We start from the raw sequence: 19,780 nt of genomic DNA, 5'->3' as shown, positions 1-19,780 counted from the left end.
CTTATCATGCATTTGCCCGCTCAACTTTTTCATTGGGGGCTGAGCCCCCCTAAGCCCCCCCCCCGGTTCCGCCGCCACTGGTAACAACTCACTATACGGTTTTGTGTGTTGTTTCAATTTATATTTGTGCAGGTATATAGAAACATTCCCTCCGTACAGTCTTTCTGTACAATAAACTGATAAACCTGATGTTTCATTAAGATAAATTTCATACGTGGCTTTTTTAATTTTAATTCGTTATCTATTAATCAGCATTCATTGACTAGCGATTCAACCTACAATTATTCCAGTGGTGTAGTATTCGAAATGTACAAAACGGTACTCAAGTATACTACTAGAGTACCGTTTTGCAGGTACTAGGTGAAAGGTACTCGGATGATTAAGTACTCGTGCTTGTACTTGATTAAACTGACTTGTTACTCGTTCAATGCGAGGACTTATGCGCAATACGAGCATACGTATGTAAGGCATCAGGTCTCGGAAAGCTGACGTTACAACTACTTTGTCGATCCTTTGGGCACTTCATTGTATTCATATACTTTGCACCTCTACTCCAGTAGTATACCGTACATGTAGTCTTCTAGCCTAGCATACTACCAAGTGCAGTACATACGTATCGGATGTGCGAAGATGTATACACTTGCTAACGTACGGAATACCTAGTTGCATGATTGCATTATTACCATTGTTTACGCATCACGAAGTCGCTTGTTTACTGCCAGTTTGCTGGTAATATGGGGACAACCTGATTCTGACACACAATATCAATTTCCGAGCAAAGTCATCACATGTAAATGTTACATTTGTTTAAGAAATATAACCACAAGGGAGCATGCAGTTATCAATATAAGAATAAATTAAAAGTACTCGAAACGTACAAAAGTGCTCGTAATTGGTACTCAGACACTGGTACACTCGGACCCTAAAAAGCAGCATGCACTCCGGACTTTGGTACTTAATACACAGAGCCTAAATTAATCAGAAGTACTTGGTACTTGATTAAAATTTCTTGAATACAAGAGTGGCAAATTCTACTATACTTTGATTTCCAAAAGTATACGAATTGTTGACAAAACTTAACCCTGAAATTATTCCAAGGGCGGCGGAAGCACTTTTAATCTGGGGGGGCACCGACATCAAAGGGCACTTTGCAGAAATTCGATTGGACTGATGTAGCCTTATATTTAGTACCCTTTATAACTCTTATTGTATTATCTTTTTTGCGTATACACATCACTCCATCAACGCCCCCCTCCCCCCACCCCTTTCATAGAAAATATGCATACTAGCTCTGCAATATCCAAAGTTGTATGCACGACTATCTGAGCGGAGCGCCACCATCGGTTGGCGCGGAGCGTACAAGAAAATTTTTGGTTTTACAAACCCCTCAGATGGCCAGAAACGGCCCTTCCCGAGTGTTCATTCCGGTTCCCTGGCCTCTTGCTAACTTGAGACACCTCAATTTTTATGTAGAAAAAGGGCACATTTTTAACCCTGAGGAAAAGTGGGGGGGGGGCACGTGCCCCCTGTGCCCCCCCGGTTCCGCCGCCCTTGAATTATTCCCAAATATACAGCTGCCAGTGATAATGATATATATGCGTAAGTAAGATAAAATAGATACCGTTATGAAACAGTATCGTTGAAATCATATATTTAACCTTTGTTACGGGTTGTATATATGATGAAGACTATGTCACTTAATATACTGTATAGTAGTATATCAGAGTGCAGCAGTTAAACCGACCCTAGCTGTATTATGGTACAACAAATAATCTCATTAAGCCAACTCCGGCTTTTATGACTATGCAGTAAATACTGCCTGTCTGTCTGTTTGTTTGTCTTTCTGTCTATATCTACTATACAGACAGTTGTTCATAGATATGCATGTCATATAATTCCCTGCTATATTGTCAATATTAACCAACACGTTTTCAAAACGATAAGTTTGTTGACATGACATGGCGGTGTGTACCTTAAAGGGTGTGAAGACTCGCGCACAAAGAAACGTCTCATGCCGGTAACCTGACCTAGTTTCGAATGAGGTGTAACAGAAGTGTTAGACACCAGCGTCGATCCCAGAAAATACACACAAAGCTTGCTATACCGTCGGTAATTAGACACTATTGTAAAGTCAATACACACAGCTACGGTCAATACCCACAACACAGTGTACATAGCAGCGATGGACATAAACAAGGTACGTTTCATTACTGTCTGCATTTTGCAGCGACAACAAGAAAACTTCACTTGCAAGCAACGGAAAGTTAACTTTTTTAGAGCGCGGCACGCGGTTTAGGGCGAGTCTTCAATGCCTTTAACTGTAAACCTGTAGGACATACCCATATAAAGATCAACATAAAAAAATTTAACCAGCCGCATATACTGTTGCATGTGATCAGTGTTCCGAAGAACTAGGGAAAAGATTATCATTATCGGGCGGTAAGAGTATTCAAAAAAATAATAAGACTCGTTAAGCTGAAGTAATATGTTCAGAGAGGCGAATAAATGACTTGTACTGTATGCTACGAGGAACAGAAAATGATGTGTCACTGCTCTCTGTAAGAGGATAAAAAGCTAGGAAAAGTTCCAGACCAGACAGAACAACAATAAGAGAGACGAAGAAGAATAGGATTAGTATAAAGCGAACTATTATACATCGTGGACAATTTTTTGATCCTTGATACGTCTGCGCGTGCGTGACGTAATTTGATGCTCTATATTTTTTAGTGAGGTTGTCAAACCTTGAGAGGACGTATATACAATATGTGTGTGCCAGATGCATGAATTGTCCAACCATCACCAACACCCCCACCCCCCACCCCCCTCTCCCCGTTCCTCGTTCTGGTATTTATGTAAGTTCATCGTTCTAGATCAGCTCATTTGATGCCATGGAATATGTTTGCCATGCATCAATGAAGGCTGAGACCTCGAGAACACCGACGACGCTCTTTCGTAAGATCCCTCGAGAGTTTCGTACTCTACTTTCCTTCCATCGGGTTCAAATTGAAATTCAAATAAAGCAGATATGCGACGTTTTTCTTTAGCAAGTAGATTATCATGAGATACAAAGTAGATTACAACGTAGATACAAAGTAGATTATACAAGTAGATTATCATGAGATACACAGAGATACAAATTTAATATATCAATTACACTCCTTGCCGAGTACACCCGCATTTTATTTTGCCTGCAGCCTCACTACGTGGGGAGATTGTCACTGGAATTATTGATAAATAGGCAATTACATATTTCATTGTTATTCCCTTCTGACTATTACAGGACGCAAAGATATTCGGTCCTCGCTTCCTCATTACCTTTACCCCCCCCCCCCACCCTCTTACGCCACACCTCCATCTCCATGCAGTGGCTGAGCTAGGGGTATTGGTCAGGAGGGGCGAAAATGGTCTGCAGGGGCGCTTTCGACACTATCTAAGCGGAGCGCCACCACAGGTTGGCGCGTAACGCACAGAATTTTTTTGAGTAACGATACTCCCTAGATCGCCGGAAATGACCCTTTCCGGGCCTGGCTACTTTGCAGATAAACGAAGAAAAAATAGGTGTCATCGCCAAATTACACCAACAAAATGTGACAAATGTCAATAAGTAGATGAGAGCGCAATAAAAAAGTCAATAATCGCGAATAAGTAAAATGTGGTAAAGAGCTGAAAAGGGCGCCAGCAGTCCATTTGAGTCCGTCAGGGGGGGGGGGGGGGGAAGGCATCCGCCCCCTGACTGTATGGACGCTCCGCCACTGTCTCCATGTCATTTTCATCTGCTTTTCATTTTGTACCGTACAGCTTCTTTCATAAAGCATAATGGGATTCGAGGAAGTACTGAGCGAGGTTGGCAAATTTGGACGTTTCCAGAAACTGGTCGTCTTTCTGCTAGGTACGTCAATGCTACTAAGATCTGCGCACGTCTACTTCCAACTGTTTGCAGCCGTCGAACCGCCCCACTACTGCCAAGTATGGAGAGATGAAGATTGTTCTGGGATGAACATAACAACGGCTGAATGTGAGAGTCTAAAGAAGGAACTTTCTATACCGTCCACTGCGGCCAACGATAACAAAACAGTAGAGTATGAACAATGTGCGCAATACAACGTGACAGGTATTAGTCTTGATACAGCCGTTGATTTATACGACGAGGCAGATAATAGTCTTGAGGTCATTCCATGTACCGACGGTTGGATCTTCTCGGAGAATTCACTTTATCCTTCATCGATTATTGCTGATGTAAGTATTTCTCAATGTAACATTTTTGTAATCAAAATTTAAATACAGAAGTATCAAGTAAATCCAAAATACATGAATCGTTGAAAATTTCAATTATTGAGCGAATAAAAAAGCGTAATTAGGCCTATATGATTATATTATATTTATAGACCTGAGGCCAACCGACTCTATAGATGTGTCACAGACAGTGGCGTAGGAAGGTACTTTTGAGTGGGGGGGGGGGGGCTGAAGACTGATGGCCGGCCTGGGGGAGGGGTCTGAGGGGAGGGGGTGTCCCCCTCCCCTTTGGATTTTTTTGCATATCCAGATAGCCTCAGATGCAATTTGGTGCAATATAGCACACTTCAACGCCCACTCCATTTTGTAAACTTAATTTTGTATTTTCACCAGGCCTTAGATGCAATTTGGTGCTCCAAATGAGATTTTTTTCTCATTTGGAAATGAAAAAGGGGTTTTCTGACTTGCGAAGCGGGGGGGGGGGCGGAATGATACTTCCGCCCCTCCACATTTTTCACTGGGGGGCTGGCGCCCCCCCAGCCCCCCGGTTCCTACGCCCTTGGTCACAGATGATTTTCAAAAAATTACCACAAAATTACGTTTAATCAAATCAAGCGTTAAAAGAAGAAGAATATATTGTTTCCTTGGACCTATGAATTGGCAATCATGAATAACTTGCTCAATACAGTTAAAATTAAGTGAATCATTTTGTTGTTTGTCATCAATTAAACTGGTTATTACACTGACAATTTACCCATGATAATGTCTTTTCACATTTCTTGGGTCATCCTTACTTAGGTTTGAGAGTTTTACTTCCGTTAAGGCGAATTAACGATGGCGCTGAAGATGCGAACATAATTATGAACTTTAGCATGATGTAGAAAGAAGTGGCAGACGAAAATCGATCCCACTCCCACCACACCACCAAGGGGGGGGGGTGGAGTGGAGGGGCAAAGTTCGACAACAATTATTTGATAATATAATATATCATTACACAGTTGATGCATCTTGCACATGCATGAAGAATATAGGCCAATGACAAATACCGAGTCCGACTGTTCAGTTCTTTTACACACTATATACACCTACGACACCATGACCGGAAGAACAAGAATTGAGCTGTGGAAGAAAGCAGGAAATATTATGGAACCATTATTGGTTGATTACAGATCAATTTCGGTGATTTTGTGCAAGGTGGAACGACCTATTTTCAAGCACAAACCTTACGTATTAAGTCATCAATTATATGGTATATGTTAGCTATGCCTCATGTATTCTTAGAATGCCGAACTAACGTAAGAAGACAGTTCAATTAACTAGTAAAACACTCATGGAAAAGTGTCTTCGGAAACAATATCGTGTAAGTGTACGTTTGATACCGAAGAACACCCACTTAAAAGTCAAGGTCTAATATTCTCTATACTTATGTCAACATTTATTGTGAGCTTTGAAGTAAAACTTATATATCACTGGATAACATGCATATATATATATATATATATATATATATATATATATATATATATATATATATATATATGATAACAAAATATATATATATATATATTACGATAAAACTTTAACTATACTTGAGATAGATCATAGTTAATTCCACAACAATTTGACAAAACAGATGAGGTTATAACCTTGACGTCATACAATCTATTTCGCGATGCCCTCAAAGAGCCACCATGGACGTTACATCGCATTTTAGCGGATGGAGCGTGTTCGAAAACTAGGATTGTCTTTCGATTGATTTTTATTTATCTTTACGCTGATGTTGCAACTGTGTGTATGAACACAGTGTGTATGTACGACGACATGTTGACAACAGCAAATGCAATTATTTATTACTTGGTGATTTACCTTGAATTGGTAAACAAACATAGGAGGGTGCCTATACTTATAGTTCGAGTGATATTGTTGGTAACATTGTCAGCTAAATTAACGCAAGTAACGTCGTTAAAACCAAAGGCTTACATTTGATGCGGGTATATAATACTTTCATATAACTGTGCATAGATGCATTATAAGTCATGGGCACTCCAGCAAGTTTGGATCTTAGTTTGATAAGCTTAAACGGTCTTACCTCCATGTGGTCTATATTGGTTTATATTGTGGAACAACTCAACATATGCTCTATAAGTTCATCTTTCCATCTAATCCTAGATTGTTTTTTTTTTACATGACGAACTATACGTGCTTCAACAGATGTTTACGCCCCCACTACCCACCCCCCACTTCTCCCCTCCCCGCCTCACCCATAGAAAGTACCATTCCTGTTTACCGCACAATCAGAAATATGTCATCGCCTTTGTCAAGTCTTATACATAAAAGTTGTGCGATTTCGTAATGCTCCCTCAGACCTCTTCGATTTGATACTGCGAATAATCTTGCCATGAAAGGAAAGATAAACGGAGACAAAATGGGCTACTGGTCCAGGTTTAATTGTCATAAGGCTTATATAGATAAAGTACATGTATTATCATGTTATCCCAAGGGTATATTAACCACACTATAGCATAAGTATAATTGGACTTTGTTACATATTACCATCGTGCACCTCTGGATCCGGTACCTGGGTACGATTGCTTTGAAGTTTTAGAATTGAAGTCCAAATAGTAAATCAATAAGCTCTGTCAATATCGACGTCAGATAACAATCTTTTTATGATATTAGCTTATTTTTTAACATTTCGTTACCAAATGTTTGATTATATCAACATTAGCAATCCTGTATAATAGATCGTTAGATATGGATGTGGAGTCTTTGTTCATTGCAAAAAGTTATGAGTATTTAAATGTCTTGAAATGGTCCAAAAGTTTGGAATTTCAAATCGTAACATAAAATCAACTGATGTGAAATGTTATACCTTTGCTTAATCTCCTTTTCCTTAATCTTCCTTTCAAATATATATATATATATATATATATATATATATATATATATATATATATATATATATATATATATATATGCTTGCATTGTTAGTTCACAGCACGCGACTCTATAGGAGGGTTAACCTTGTCAATAACGCCTACTATCATATGGAACTCTATTCCATTGTCAGGCAACGCATGGTACATCGTAAAACAATTTGGTTGATATTTCTATATGAGCTTATACTTGTGTATATATTACCAATCTTCGCTTGACCCCTGCACAGCCACCAGCCACCAGCTAAAACAGTTAGTCGTCTTAATATTTCATATGAAACAAAAGGAAACTTTAACTCATGGGTTATTTCAATTTTGTTTTGATTTTCTTATATATAAAGTTTAGTCTCGTGTGTGGATCGGCGTACGTCATGGAAGTCGCCCAGTCGGTTTTCTTTGCAGGGTCTTTAATTGGTAGCCCTCTGTGTGGACTTTTCTCAGATATGTGAGTACCAAGAAGACGTATAACTCGGAACTAAAAAATTGAAAAAAAAAAAAAACGATTAGAAAGGAAAGTAGAACAGGGTCACTTTCAGTATGTAAGTTCCTAATCATGTTGAACAGACATTCTGTTGCATTGAAACGTCATCGTTGTTGTCCACTGGAATACTGTATTTTAGTGTCATGCTTCAAATCACTTATACTGACAGTATAAGCAGTATGAATATTCTGTCTCCGTCTGTGGCTAGGGAACTGTTAATACTATCAGTACGAGTGCTCTGAAGCATTATACGAGAGTACATTGTAGAGTAGTTTGAGCACAGTCCGGGTAACTGTCCTAACTGGCTACATTTATTTTCTTTTGCAATTATATGAATATGCAGCATGTGTTTAAGTGACGTACACATGATGACATCGAGGCTTAACATGCTTTTTGAACTTTTAAACTTTTCTGTAGCATATAGGTAAGCTACACCGATGGTCACCAAACGCAAAATGTTCACGAAATGTAAATTGCTTTCAGTAAGGTGTTATACGTAAATCCAAAGTCCCTGCAGTATTGACTGGTATTTGACGTCTTTCATGTTAAAGTGATAAAGTTAATAGATCGGTATAATTTTTGCATATTTTTCTCTTTCCTATTACGAAATAGTTAATCGGTTAAAATTAAGAATTAAAGACAATTCATTTTTGCTTTACGTAAGAGTTTTAACTACTTTACGAGTGTGTATTTTATTTTCCTCTTTTTGATTCCGATGCTATAGCAGCAGGATGGCGTGTGTATGTCTGTGTTTATACATGTGTTACGCTTAGCTCGTATAAACGCGAAATATAAGGAACTATTCATTGGGCACATGTCATATATAGCACACGGATAGACATATAGGTTTGTAGATGTTCCACATTGGTTATCCAAGTAATATGCATATTCATAAATGGGTGAGGCAGAATTAAAAAGAAATGATTTGGCCCTTTTGGCTTTCTATGTTTCAACAACTTTTCATTGGAAGTTTATGATGTGTGCACCATTGACGTTTTTAGTTTCTGATGGTCCATTCACTGGTTACTTTTATCGATGGTGATATCAATATCAACTGGTGTCCGAGAAAAAGCATCGGAACCATAAACAATTTTTGCCTTCATGTTTTTACTTACAGGTTTGGTCGTCGAAAAACATTCCTTGTTTGTTTTCTGTTTACTATTGTCTTCGGTGTTGCTCTTTCGTTCTCCTCAAGTGTATTGATGTACATGTTACTGAGGTTCTCCCTCTCTGGTTTTATAAGAGGGATTGGTCTAGTGGCCTGCGTCATAGGTAAGGAGGCTCTTTAAAGCATGACAACCACACAGGCCTGACGATCGGAGGGGGGTGGGAGGGAGGGAGGGTAAGGGGGTTTGAGGCGACTGTGCAGGGGTTATGATCAGTTAGGGGGCTTGGAGAAATATGGGTTAAAGTAAAATAAAAAATTTATTTTCATAACATAAGTTACGGATGAATATAGACCGAATTTTAAGTTTGATATGTCATAGTCGAACATAATCGAAAGAAATGAATACTCAAAGAGTGATTCTGTAGCGCTTGTAAAATTTGTCAACATATTCACATTTAAAGTAGTGTGTAAAATCTCCGGGATGCTCCTTTAAGGTGACTGTCGGTGATGACATCATATCATGTTAAAGTCAATCCATTGGATTATCATTCCCAATAAGGGAACAATCGGGGGAATCACCCTTAAACAGTGGTTTAATCATGTTGAAATTTTATATCCAATCAAGTCGTCATTTCATGATAAAATGGAGGCTTCCAAAACGGGGTTGAGGCGGTGACATACTTGACTATCATTTCTTACCAATATGGAACAATGCTTTTAACCGGAAAAAACTCCTAACATCGATCTCTGAATGTCAACATTACTGAGTAATAAAGTGGAGTTATAAGACTTCAATTTAATAATTTTCTGTCCAATCCCTTAAAGATTTCATATAAAAAGAATACATATTTATGATATTTTTTTACTCGCATTGACCTAGTTTTCTTTGTTGTTTTCTCAAACAGGTACAGAAATTGTGGCACCGTCCAAGCGTCTATTTGTTAGTAATTGTTTATATATATGGTGGGGCTTCGGATATATGTTGTTGGCGTTATTAGCTAAATTCATCTCAAGATGGCGGTTGCTTCAAGCTGTCATTACAATACCGTACATACCAATCTTCATTTTTGCCTGGTAAGATGTGTCTTCTTCTTCTTCCTCTCTATTGTATGTAACCATCATTTATATGTTTGACCTGTCATTGCCGAGTAGGAGGAGGTCACGGTTGCGAGGCATGGTTGTCCGTCCCTCTTTGTCCCATGTTGTAAATTGTTATTCTTGAAAACATCTAGGTGTGTTAATTTTGTGTTAAACTAGTGGAGCTGTTGTCATGGCAACGCATCTGTCTGTGTCTGTCCGTCCGTCTGTCAACAGTGGTTGAAAGGATATAAGTGGGACCGCATGGCTAAATGCGATGCACTATGTGCTAGCCCACACATTGCTCATATGTTATGGCTGTTACTAGGCCATTTTTGACACTTAATCATCTCACATAAATTAATCTGTTTGATTATAACTAAGGTCCCTTGATCAGCGTAGTTCTTCTGCACAATCCATTATATGTGTTCATGAAGCCCCCCCCCCCCCACCCACCAATCTTCCCTTAACACTTTATCTCCACCACAGGTAATACACCTCTAATCAGAAATCAAGTTGATCTCGAGTAAGGGATTTAAGGGGTAACAGAGCCCTCATTATACTCCCCTCTGTCGCTCCTATTATTATCGCCAAACCCCTTCCCCAACACCCTATCGGACCCTTTCTACCAGACTTATTTTATTTTTTCTGTTTGACTTTGGTCGTCTATGTTACCTGTAGGTTTATTGTCCCGGAGTCACCTCGATGGCTTCTAGCCAAACGAAGGGCAGGAGAGGCTGAACAAGTATTGCATAAAATTGCTAGATCGAATAGAAGGATTGTTTCTGATGACGTAATCGCTGGTGCATGTAAACTAGATGAGGTAAGCTGTATTTGAACTACTCCAGACAACATAACTGTAAACAACCATAATTTGTTTGTTTTTACTGTTGCCGGTAATATGAACTGTACAGTTGTTAATTTCGAATGACCAAAAGCAACTTGCATTGGTTTTGGTGAACCTATATGAGAAACAATTTGATTTGAATTAATTTGATTATATATGATTAAATTGATTGTCTAAGTGTTCCCATACTTAATTATCTAAATGATTGTGAGCATTTTTGCTGTTTCTATTTGCAGACTGCTCATGGAGACGGAACAAATAGTGCTGTGAAAGACTTACTACACAGTCCTGTTGTTATGACTATTTATATCAACATGATCTTTAGCTGGTAAGATTTTTGATCCTTTTTCTAGCAACAACAAAACAGAAACCCAGCAAGACAAGATAAACAAGCAAGCAGAATATTTAGCGGGCTCTAAGACAAGGTTTGCTTACTGGAGAAAAAAGTGAAGTGTAAAAGCCCATCTATATAGACCCACCACACTTTTGTTATCAGAGCAAGAAAGCCCACTTACATAGACCCACCACACTTTCTTATCAGAGCTAGAGAGCCCACCTATGTAGACCCCACCACATTTTGTTATCAGAACTAGATAGCGTAACCTATATAATCTAAAAGAACCAATTCAACTTCATATTAAACATCCTCTACCTTCCATTCCGTCTGCCATTTGTGAAGGCTTCTAATAACAATTGAAGTGTTATTTTTTTAATCTCCATGGTAATGTCGTTTGTTTTAAAAGTTTTGTGTCACCCATGTCACCCAAGATAGAGCCTGGGCACAAACAAATTCCCCCCCCCCCCCAAAAAAAAACTCTCCTCTGTCAATAACTGAGTTAATTATTAAAAAGGAAAACCAAACATTTTTAACCTTATTAGCAATCATTACATAATGATCTTTGTTGTTGCCAGATGCCTTTACAAATTATCACCAGATATGAAACATTGCAAACCGAAATTCTATGAGAATGTGATTTTGTTGTCAACTTTAGCCACCAGAATATTCCACTATTACTATTATTAGGCCTATTATTATTATTATTAAGCCTATTATTATTATTAGGCCTATTATTATTATTAGGCCTATTATTATTAAGCCTATTATTATAATTATTATTAGGCCTATTATTATTATTAGGCCTATTATTATTATTAGGCCTATTATTATTATTATTATTATTAGGCCTATTATTATTATTAGGCCTTTTATTATTATTAGGCCTATTATTATTATTAGGCCTATTATTATTATTATTAGGCCTATTATTATTATTAGGCCTATTATTATTATTAGGCCTATTATTATTATTAGGCCTATTATTATTATTAAGCTTATTATTATTTTGTTTTTATTTAATTTGGTTTTCAGCTGTGTCCAGTCTATGGTGTACTATATCATATCATTTACCACTACGTCCCTCGGTGTTGACCCATACTTGTCCTTTGTCCTGACCGGTCTGGTTGAGATTCCAGCTTTCCTAGCCTGTGCAATATTTGGGGAGTCACTTGGAAGAAGGTGGGCCAACTTTATTGCCATGATGTTGGGTGGGCTCTGCTGTTGTGCAATAGCATTTATTCGTGAGTACGGTATATATAACCTCATCCCAACATTTAAGGTGCCCCAACCAACCTGCTATGAAAACATCATTATCAAATTTATTATAATACGAAAATATCCCTTGAGGATTAGGATCACCAACTATGTCTGGTCATTCATACGAACATATAGCACATAAAAGTTTTACACGAATCAATTAAAAATTGACATATTTGGAAGTCTCCTTTGTAGGGAGAAACTTGTACATTGGTAGTTTGTCCAGGTAGTAAAATATCCACCCAGGTAGCTTGTAAACCTTCAGAATGGTGGTGTTTGTGTTTTGCGTTTATGTCTTGTCGCTTCTCATGTTCATAAGTAGGACATTTACTCGTTCTAGACTCGTTCAATCATTCTCATTTTCTATACATCATCAAGTTTGAAATCAACCGCAAACTCTTGTAGTAGGATTGCGTGTAATGGTTGTTGTACACGACTGGTGATATTCATTGTGTGTAGTTTCATCGCTTTATGGATTTCTCATAAATTTTAACATTTTACTAATAGTTGATTAAATGAGTCGTGGAGGAATATGGAAAATATTCCATTGAATATGTTTGGTTTTATTATATAGGGAATGGACCTAATCAGCTAGTGTATGTTCTCTAACATTCTGCGTTTCTGTCCTTCCTTTGCAGCTCTGGGAATATGGAGGCTTGTTGCCTCAATGACTGGGAAATTTTGCATTTCAATGTCATTATCCATCTTATACACTTGGATGGCAGAATTAACACCAACCCCATTGAGGTAGGTATAATGTATGTTACGGGGTAATGTTTTATGCATTTCAAGTTGAGGTACTACTCCTCTCTCTAATATCAGGGATTTTTTATCTATGTTTTACATATTTTCTCCTATTTTTCTTTCCCTCACATGTCATCTTACAGAAGTAGTGGGATGGGCTTCTTTGGTGTATCCTCCCGTCTGGGAGGAGTTTTAACCCCTATCGTTTTAATTCTGAAGGACGTCTGGGAACCACTTCCCATCTTACTGATCGGATCCTTGTCAGTTTTGGCCAGCATTTTCTGTCTTTGTGTTCCAGAGACTAAAGGGCAACCCCTTCCATCTACCATCAGAGATACTGAACAGCTGTATATGTAAGTGTATCCATGAACTATGATTTGCTTATCACGAGTCATATATATATATATATATATATATATATATATATATATATATATATATATATATATATATATATATATATATATATATATATATATATATATATATATATATATATATATATTAATATATATGTACATGAAAATATAGATTAAGATAGATGTGTGTAAATGCCAAAGTAACTTGGAACCAAGAAATCGTCTTTTGTTGAGGCCTTTGTGTTGAGAGGTCGACTGTGGCTTACAGTAGTTTGGTTTGTTGTTGTTATTAAAATTAACGAGCTTCGGTTTTTAATCTTGTACATTTTAGATGCAGGACGATCATCGGAGACGAGGATGATGTTAAAGTCTCAAAGAAGGAACAGGAGGACAAACAGACAGGATACACCTCTCTGGACTTACAGGAGAAGGAGGAGGAAATATGAGAAATATTCCATCTCTTCAAATATTGCTTTGGCTTGCAATTCTCCAGTTTTACACAATCCAGTGTACCTAGCAAGAAAAACAAATAAGCAAAGCTGTGGAAGAAATTTTGAAAATCAAACCTGCATGCCAGTTGATGTAAAACGGTGTTTTTTAAACCCATTGAGATAAAATGTAGTTGTTACACTACCATTGCCTAAGGTATTATTATTTAATAAAATTAATAATTATAAGCTATCATTATAGAGACTAAACATGATGTCTTTTTCATGACTCTGTTCATACAAAAGTCATGAATTGATTTCTATTGTACATATTTTTCTTATTTATACGTTTCTTATGTTACATGGTTACTTTTCTAGCATATTTCAAGAACATTTTTATATCTCTTTCTGTCATTCTTCATTTCCAAATTGAAATTTGTTATTTCTTAAACGCATCAACTATCATAATTTACTCTAAAATTTCTATTCTTTTACTTTTCTTTGGAATAGAAAACATTCGATGTTAGAATCGAGTATGAGTGAGATAATCAATCAATCGGTTATTTAATGTGATTTAACTGATCAGATTTATATTTTTATAACTTTCAAGTTTTCATCCATGAATTTCGATCGAAGCAATAAAATTGCGAAACGTAAAAAGAAAATGATCTCCTGTCTCCTGTCGTTTTGGTTGTGGGTTACAGCAGCTCTTTTGTTCACCAAGGAAACATTAATTACATGAGGCAACCATGTTCAAAGAAGAGGAGTCCCCCCCCCTCCCCCACCCACACCTTCCCAACCTTACTGAGCACGTACGAGACTTCGGTTAAGGGGGATGGGACGCTAGGATCCTTCTCCCATTTGTTCCAAATATTAGCGAGCGGAAGTAAGGAAGGGTTAGAGGAAATCCTACCGCCTACACCCCTTCTCCCTCCCTTTCGTCCCTATTCTTCGAACGGACTTTTTGTTTTTATCACAGGTCGTAAAAAGGGGATAGGCCTATGTTCCGTCCGTAAAAATGGTGAGCTGTTTTTCGATTGGCCTATGCCCCCAATGCGTACCCTTCAAAGTTGGTTCCTACCCCATATTTAATGTAACCTCGAGATTTTCTCTTATGCTAAATACATGTTCATGTGCGCAACCACATATAATTCAGAATAAAATCAGGAGGGTTAAGCATTTTTCAACCCTCTCCCTTGACCACAAAATATATCCATCCAACCTCCTCCCCCCCCCCCCCCCAGAGTTCAAAAATGCTGGTTGTGGCCATGTACATATTGTAAGTAACAACGACCACCGGTTAGCCTAGCAACTTGGATTTCCGCCATAAAAGTGAACTTGATTTCGACCTGATATTAAGATAGAGTGGGACTAAAAAATAGTGCACGATGCGTAGACCGAAGAGTAAAGTAAACCAGTGATTGAAACTAAAGCGTTATTTATGTTCAAATTTCAGAGAGCAATATTTTATTTCGCAGAACTGGAAACAACAATCAGAATGATGTATAAGTCAGTACGATTCTCTATGACTCCATAGATCCTCGTTTAGCTAACATTCAATGATTGTTTTCGTTGCCGTGGTGATATTCTCAATAATAAACTTATATCAAAGGTAATAGAGCGAAAGTGAGCATGAAGCAGACTATTAGTCCAAAGATGGCTAGACAAGACTCCATCCCTAGATCATCGTTCTGATTCGTGGCAGACGACACCTTGCTACTTTGAGAAGGCGCATCTCGTCCTGAGTTAACAGGCTTCTGAACATGCGCAGACAGCTTGACTGATCTGTTCCTACGACGTGTTTTTTCATTCCGATTATCAGCAAGATTATCATTCTTATGCACGCCATGGATAAGTTCGTTGTAGCTATGGAAACTGCGGCTGCTTAATTTCTGCCCGTTGCATTGCTCGGAGATTGTTGTCTCACTAGTTTCGTTGATGCTCTGACAGCTTTGTTGTTCTGTCTTCTCCTTCGAATTGAACTTTTCCGATTTTTTGTTTACGGGGAGTGACGTCATAGATTCTGTCCATCTCAGTCGACGGTGGCTCTTGCTCTTAGAAACACGTTTTTCAGCGAAACTTCCTTCTTTTCTCTCCTCTCTCCCAATACCTCTGTTGTCTCGCACACCTGTTGCCTTACCGTCTGAATCATACTGTGTGCCGCTGTCCAAATTTACTTTCTTTACTCGTTTCTTTAAATCCTTGTGTTTAGCATGGACAAGACCATGTTTATTGGCTGGACCAGACTTATCGACATCGGCATTCCGTTCAACAGTGGCGTCTGTAACATCCCGAACATTTCTCTGTTTCTTACGTTTTGCGAGGACTTTGCTCTTTTGAGAAGATAGACACGATTTACTGTGGGTTGAAGTAGAGGGCGTATTTGATGGCATGTGTAATGAAGGCAAGACCACTCCTTTCATTTCCTTCACTGATGCACCATATCCATTGAATTGGAAGGCATTCCCGTGGAGCACCGGTGAGCTATCATTGCTGTTAACCGGACGAAGAAGTCTCTGTTTGCGACCAATCAGATATCGGCTTACGGTCTTGACTTGGTTCTTACTCAAGTCAAATCGGACACGTTTCTGTACCTTCTCCTTGTCGTTAGAGTTGATCAACATTTGATTCGAGTCCTCCTTGTGAATGTTTAGAGTTGGTTTTGGTACTCTGCTCATTCGTTTATCATCTAGAAACCTCTGGAAGGTAAACCTGTCTCGGCGGTCGTAAGGTACTTTAGATTTAACCTCACATTCTACCTCAACTGTTGCTCTGACGAGATCGCTGATGTCGGGGTGAGCCTCCTCAGACCAGCAGGGTACAACAGCCTCTTCCATGTCTACCGAGGTCCGCATCCAGGGTAGTCGGCCTTCTTCGGCTATACTTGCCAAAGTCGAATCATTGCAACATGATTCTTCACCGGTGTTATCGTCCATCGGTAGAGGACTTGCGTCATCGAGTTCGTCATCGCTGTCGTTGATTTTATGATCATCGATGGCGCTAAGCGGAATTTGTGCTGGAACTGGTAATTGTTGCACGTGGTCGTCATGACTGCTGGTAAATTTTGGCCAGCTGGAGACATGGTGTTTAAAAGTCTCCGTATTCCGAGGGGACTGTTCTCGTTGTCCTTCCTCGATTGGTTCGGCCCTAGTGGTCAAAGAATGATGTAATTGGGCCAGAGGGGTGTCTGTCACATGGTCAAGGACACCGGTGGGGCCATTCAATGTAAAAGGAAGATATCTGAAGGAAAACAAGAAAATACGAAGGAACTGAAATTTACTTTAAAATAAAACCCTAGTTAATGTTAGTATAACGCCGATATTACATGGAAATATGTAGAAATACTACAATATTGTAAGAAGCACATGGCGGTTTCAATGAACAAGCAAGTGAATAAATTATTATATTTAAACACACTGCAGTTTATGAAAGGATCATGGAATATTAAATAAATTGCGAATGATACAGGAAATAAAACCGAAAGCGTCTTTCGTTATTCCGCCCCATGTCGGATCGGGTGGGCCATTAGGGGTAACGAGGGTACATGGGATAAAATATGTACCCTCATCATTTACCTCATGAAATATTGAGACTTCAGGAAGGGTCCCGGTGACATATTTTTCACAGGGCCCCTCCTGGTTCTCGACAGCACTGCCCATCCCATCACCCTTCCCGGTACCTCAACCTAAAAAAACACCCAGCATTGCCGGATATCAATAACAAGCTATAGTTGATTTTAATGGGCTATATGATGATTAGGATACTTCTGTTTGTTGTTGACAATTTGAACAATATGTGCATGAATTTAATGTTAAAATGTACAAAGCTTCAGTTTTTTTTTATGAATATGACAAGGAGAAATCAAATTATACAAATTTAATAGTAAATATAATAATATTTATAAGTTACCATTGACGTAAGATGTTATCAAAGCAAAATAAAATCTTCTTTATCATTAATGTTTTAATATAACTCTTATGACTCATAGTTTGATACTAAGTTAGAACAAAAACAAACTGAAAAATAATAATTTTGGTAGGTAAGTTGTTTTTTTTCAATAGGACATATCTATATGCAGGATTATGTATTATTTGACACCATGTATTGCTACTATAGGCTGCCCTCCTCAGTCAAATTTCATACTGGCCTTTTTCTTTTTCTTTGGCTTAAATTTGTTAATCTTATGATCGTAATATATAATTGGACCCAAATTCTTAGGATTTATGCCTCATTTAAGGGCTAGAATGCATTTTGAGTTGGCGGCACTCGGTCAACTTTCATTATTCCTATGTAGTAGCTTATACTGTAGTGTAAACCGATGTTTCGCTAATATTTTAACCTCAAATAGCTTTTCATTTACTAAATCAACCAAAATGGTAATAAATTTAAAGCTTACCTTCCAGTTAGATCGGATGAAACGTTCATTTTGTTAAATAGCTTTTGATAGCTGTGGAAATATTTCCGAAAACTTTGCGTAACTCTATAGAGATCTGCTTAGTCGTGCTTGTTGATACAAACTGAAGGTTTGTCGTCAAGGGGACATCTTCATCTGCAGTTTCCATTGTTTCGTAGTGACTCTCCGTGACGCATTTCGTTCAACGCGTTTCATCAGGTTGGTCATCCCAATGGTCAAATATACGCGCAAATGTTAAGTTGTTACGCATCAAGTGCGCGCGCTCATCGCCGATTGCAATTAACGAAGTTATTCACCGAAGATTTTGTATAGCGCTGTAACATATTTCTTGTTATACCGCCAAAATGCGCGCGCACGAAACCTTGCAGCAGTGTAGTATTTAGGACGCGTGGACTCGTTTGCTTGATACAAACAACGGTGATATTAATAAATATATCGTTAAATATGTACGATCGCGTGTTTTCTTTTCTGTGTACCTAACATAAATCTAATGACATTACTATACTATTAATTCGTGGTAAACAAAGCAAAAACAATTACGGCTTCTACTGCGACAATAATATCATACAGTCTTAGTGTATGATAATATTAGATTTAACAGAGTACCCAGTTAAGGGACGTAAAGTTGATACGATCCGAAGTTTATGGCTTCTATCAAAATTCATTTTCAACTCAAATGCAGAATTATCGTTCGAGTTTCATCAGTTCCAAAGTTACAACAAAAAAAGATTGATGAAAAATGAAGTTGTATTGTAAACAGTTTTATAAGGTATATAAAATATTAAGCCAGTTTCATATTTTGTGTTATTTCACTGCGGCGTATCATTCTAGACAAGTAATGACCTACAAACACGGTTTATATATACGATAGTATATAATATAGTTCCGCAACCAAACACCACAGATTTCTCTTGGTATACTGATACTGTATTGCTACACCCTCGTCACGGAACGTAGGCCTGTGAGCGCAAGGTTATTAATTGCAGATAAACATCTAACTAATTTCATTTGTTTCTGAAAACAGGAAAAGGGTTAGTACAATCGTAGTATCGTACAAAGCTATAGGTGGGTTAGGTGGCGAGTTTTGACCACACAATTTTGCCTATTGTGTTGTCAAGCTTGCTATGGTAAACCGTTTTCACAAATGACGCTATATACACTGCTAAGTTTTGCTGTGTGTGGCTATGCCATGTATAGCGGTTCTTACGGTTTATAGCTTAATAAGGCTTTACCGTGCACTTGGTTCATTCAGCACATATCAACCACCCCCACGGGCCCCCCCCCCAAAAAAACGGTTTCTAGTGATCTTCGTTCATTTGAAGGGCGAAATCTCTTATTAAACCGTAGGTTAGTTCGGAAGCTGAGTTGTTTTTTTTTCCCTTTTTTTGACAACACTGATATGCCACGGTACCATGTACCAGTAATATCAATGACACTAACATGTGATTTATCTACAAAATACTTGCATTGATGAATACGAGGAAGGGGGGGGGGGTGGGGTAGGTAGTTCCATCTGATCAGACAGCTGTCATTAATTGATAAAATAACACTTTTACATG

The 19,780-nt window shown here is 38.2% G+C and overlaps 2 protein-coding genes across 2 annotated transcripts in view; one reads left to right on the top strand and one right to left on the bottom strand.

Moving 5' to 3' along the window:
* LOC139960512 (28 kDa heat- and acid-stable phosphoprotein-like) overlaps positions 1-14,475 on the top strand; it is a 30,105-nt gene extending 15,630 nt beyond the window's left edge. The window contains exons 3-12 of the mRNA XM_071958936.1: positions 3,799-4,236; positions 7,511-7,614; positions 8,768-8,922; positions 9,664-9,832; positions 10,517-10,658; positions 10,919-11,010; positions 12,052-12,260; positions 12,915-13,023; positions 13,164-13,373; positions 13,711-14,475. Of these exons, the coding sequence (XP_071815037.1) occupies positions 3,817-4,236; positions 7,511-7,614; positions 8,768-8,922; positions 9,664-9,832; positions 10,517-10,658; positions 10,919-11,010; positions 12,052-12,260; positions 12,915-13,023; positions 13,164-13,373; positions 13,711-13,825 (1,725 nt within the window). The 5' untranslated portion in view covers positions 3,799-3,816 and the 3' untranslated portion in view covers positions 13,826-14,475. The remainder of the gene's footprint in view (positions 1-3,798; positions 4,237-7,510; positions 7,615-8,767; positions 8,923-9,663; positions 9,833-10,516; positions 10,659-10,918; positions 11,011-12,051; positions 12,261-12,914; positions 13,024-13,163; positions 13,374-13,710) is intronic.
* Positions 14,476-14,590: 115 nt separating this feature from the next.
* On the bottom strand, positions 14,591-18,719 carry LOC139960513 (uncharacterized). Its single transcript, XM_071958938.1, has 2 exons — positions 18,204-18,719; positions 14,591-17,047 (listed from the first exon to the last, which is right to left on the bottom strand). The coding sequence occupies exons 1-2, from the start codon at positions 18,230-18,232 to the stop codon at positions 15,409-15,411; spliced, it is 1,668 nt and encodes a 555-aa protein (XP_071815039.1). The 5' UTR covers positions 18,233-18,719; the 3' UTR covers positions 14,591-15,408.
* Between the last annotated feature and the right edge of the window lie 1,061 nt (positions 18,720-19,780).

The sequence above is a fragment of the Apostichopus japonicus genome, chromosome 19 (genome assembly GCF_037975245.1).
Source record: "Apostichopus japonicus isolate 1M-3 chromosome 19, ASM3797524v1, whole genome shotgun sequence".
Lineage (NCBI taxonomy): Eukaryota > Metazoa > Echinodermata > Holothuroidea > Aspidochirotida > Stichopodidae > Apostichopus > Apostichopus japonicus.
Note: the sequence above shows the minus strand (reverse complement) of the source record. Positions and strands in the feature narration are given on the sequence as shown.

Bases quoted from the DNA above. Each gene is read 5' to 3' on its own strand.
- LOC139960513 (XM_071958938.1), bottom strand. From the start codon at position 18,232: ATGAACGTTTCATCCGATCTAACTGGAAG. The intron at 17,048-18,203 runs GTAAGCTTTAAA...GTTTTCCTTCAG, and splicing joins TCATCCGATCTAACTGGAAG to ATATCTTCCTTTTACATTGA.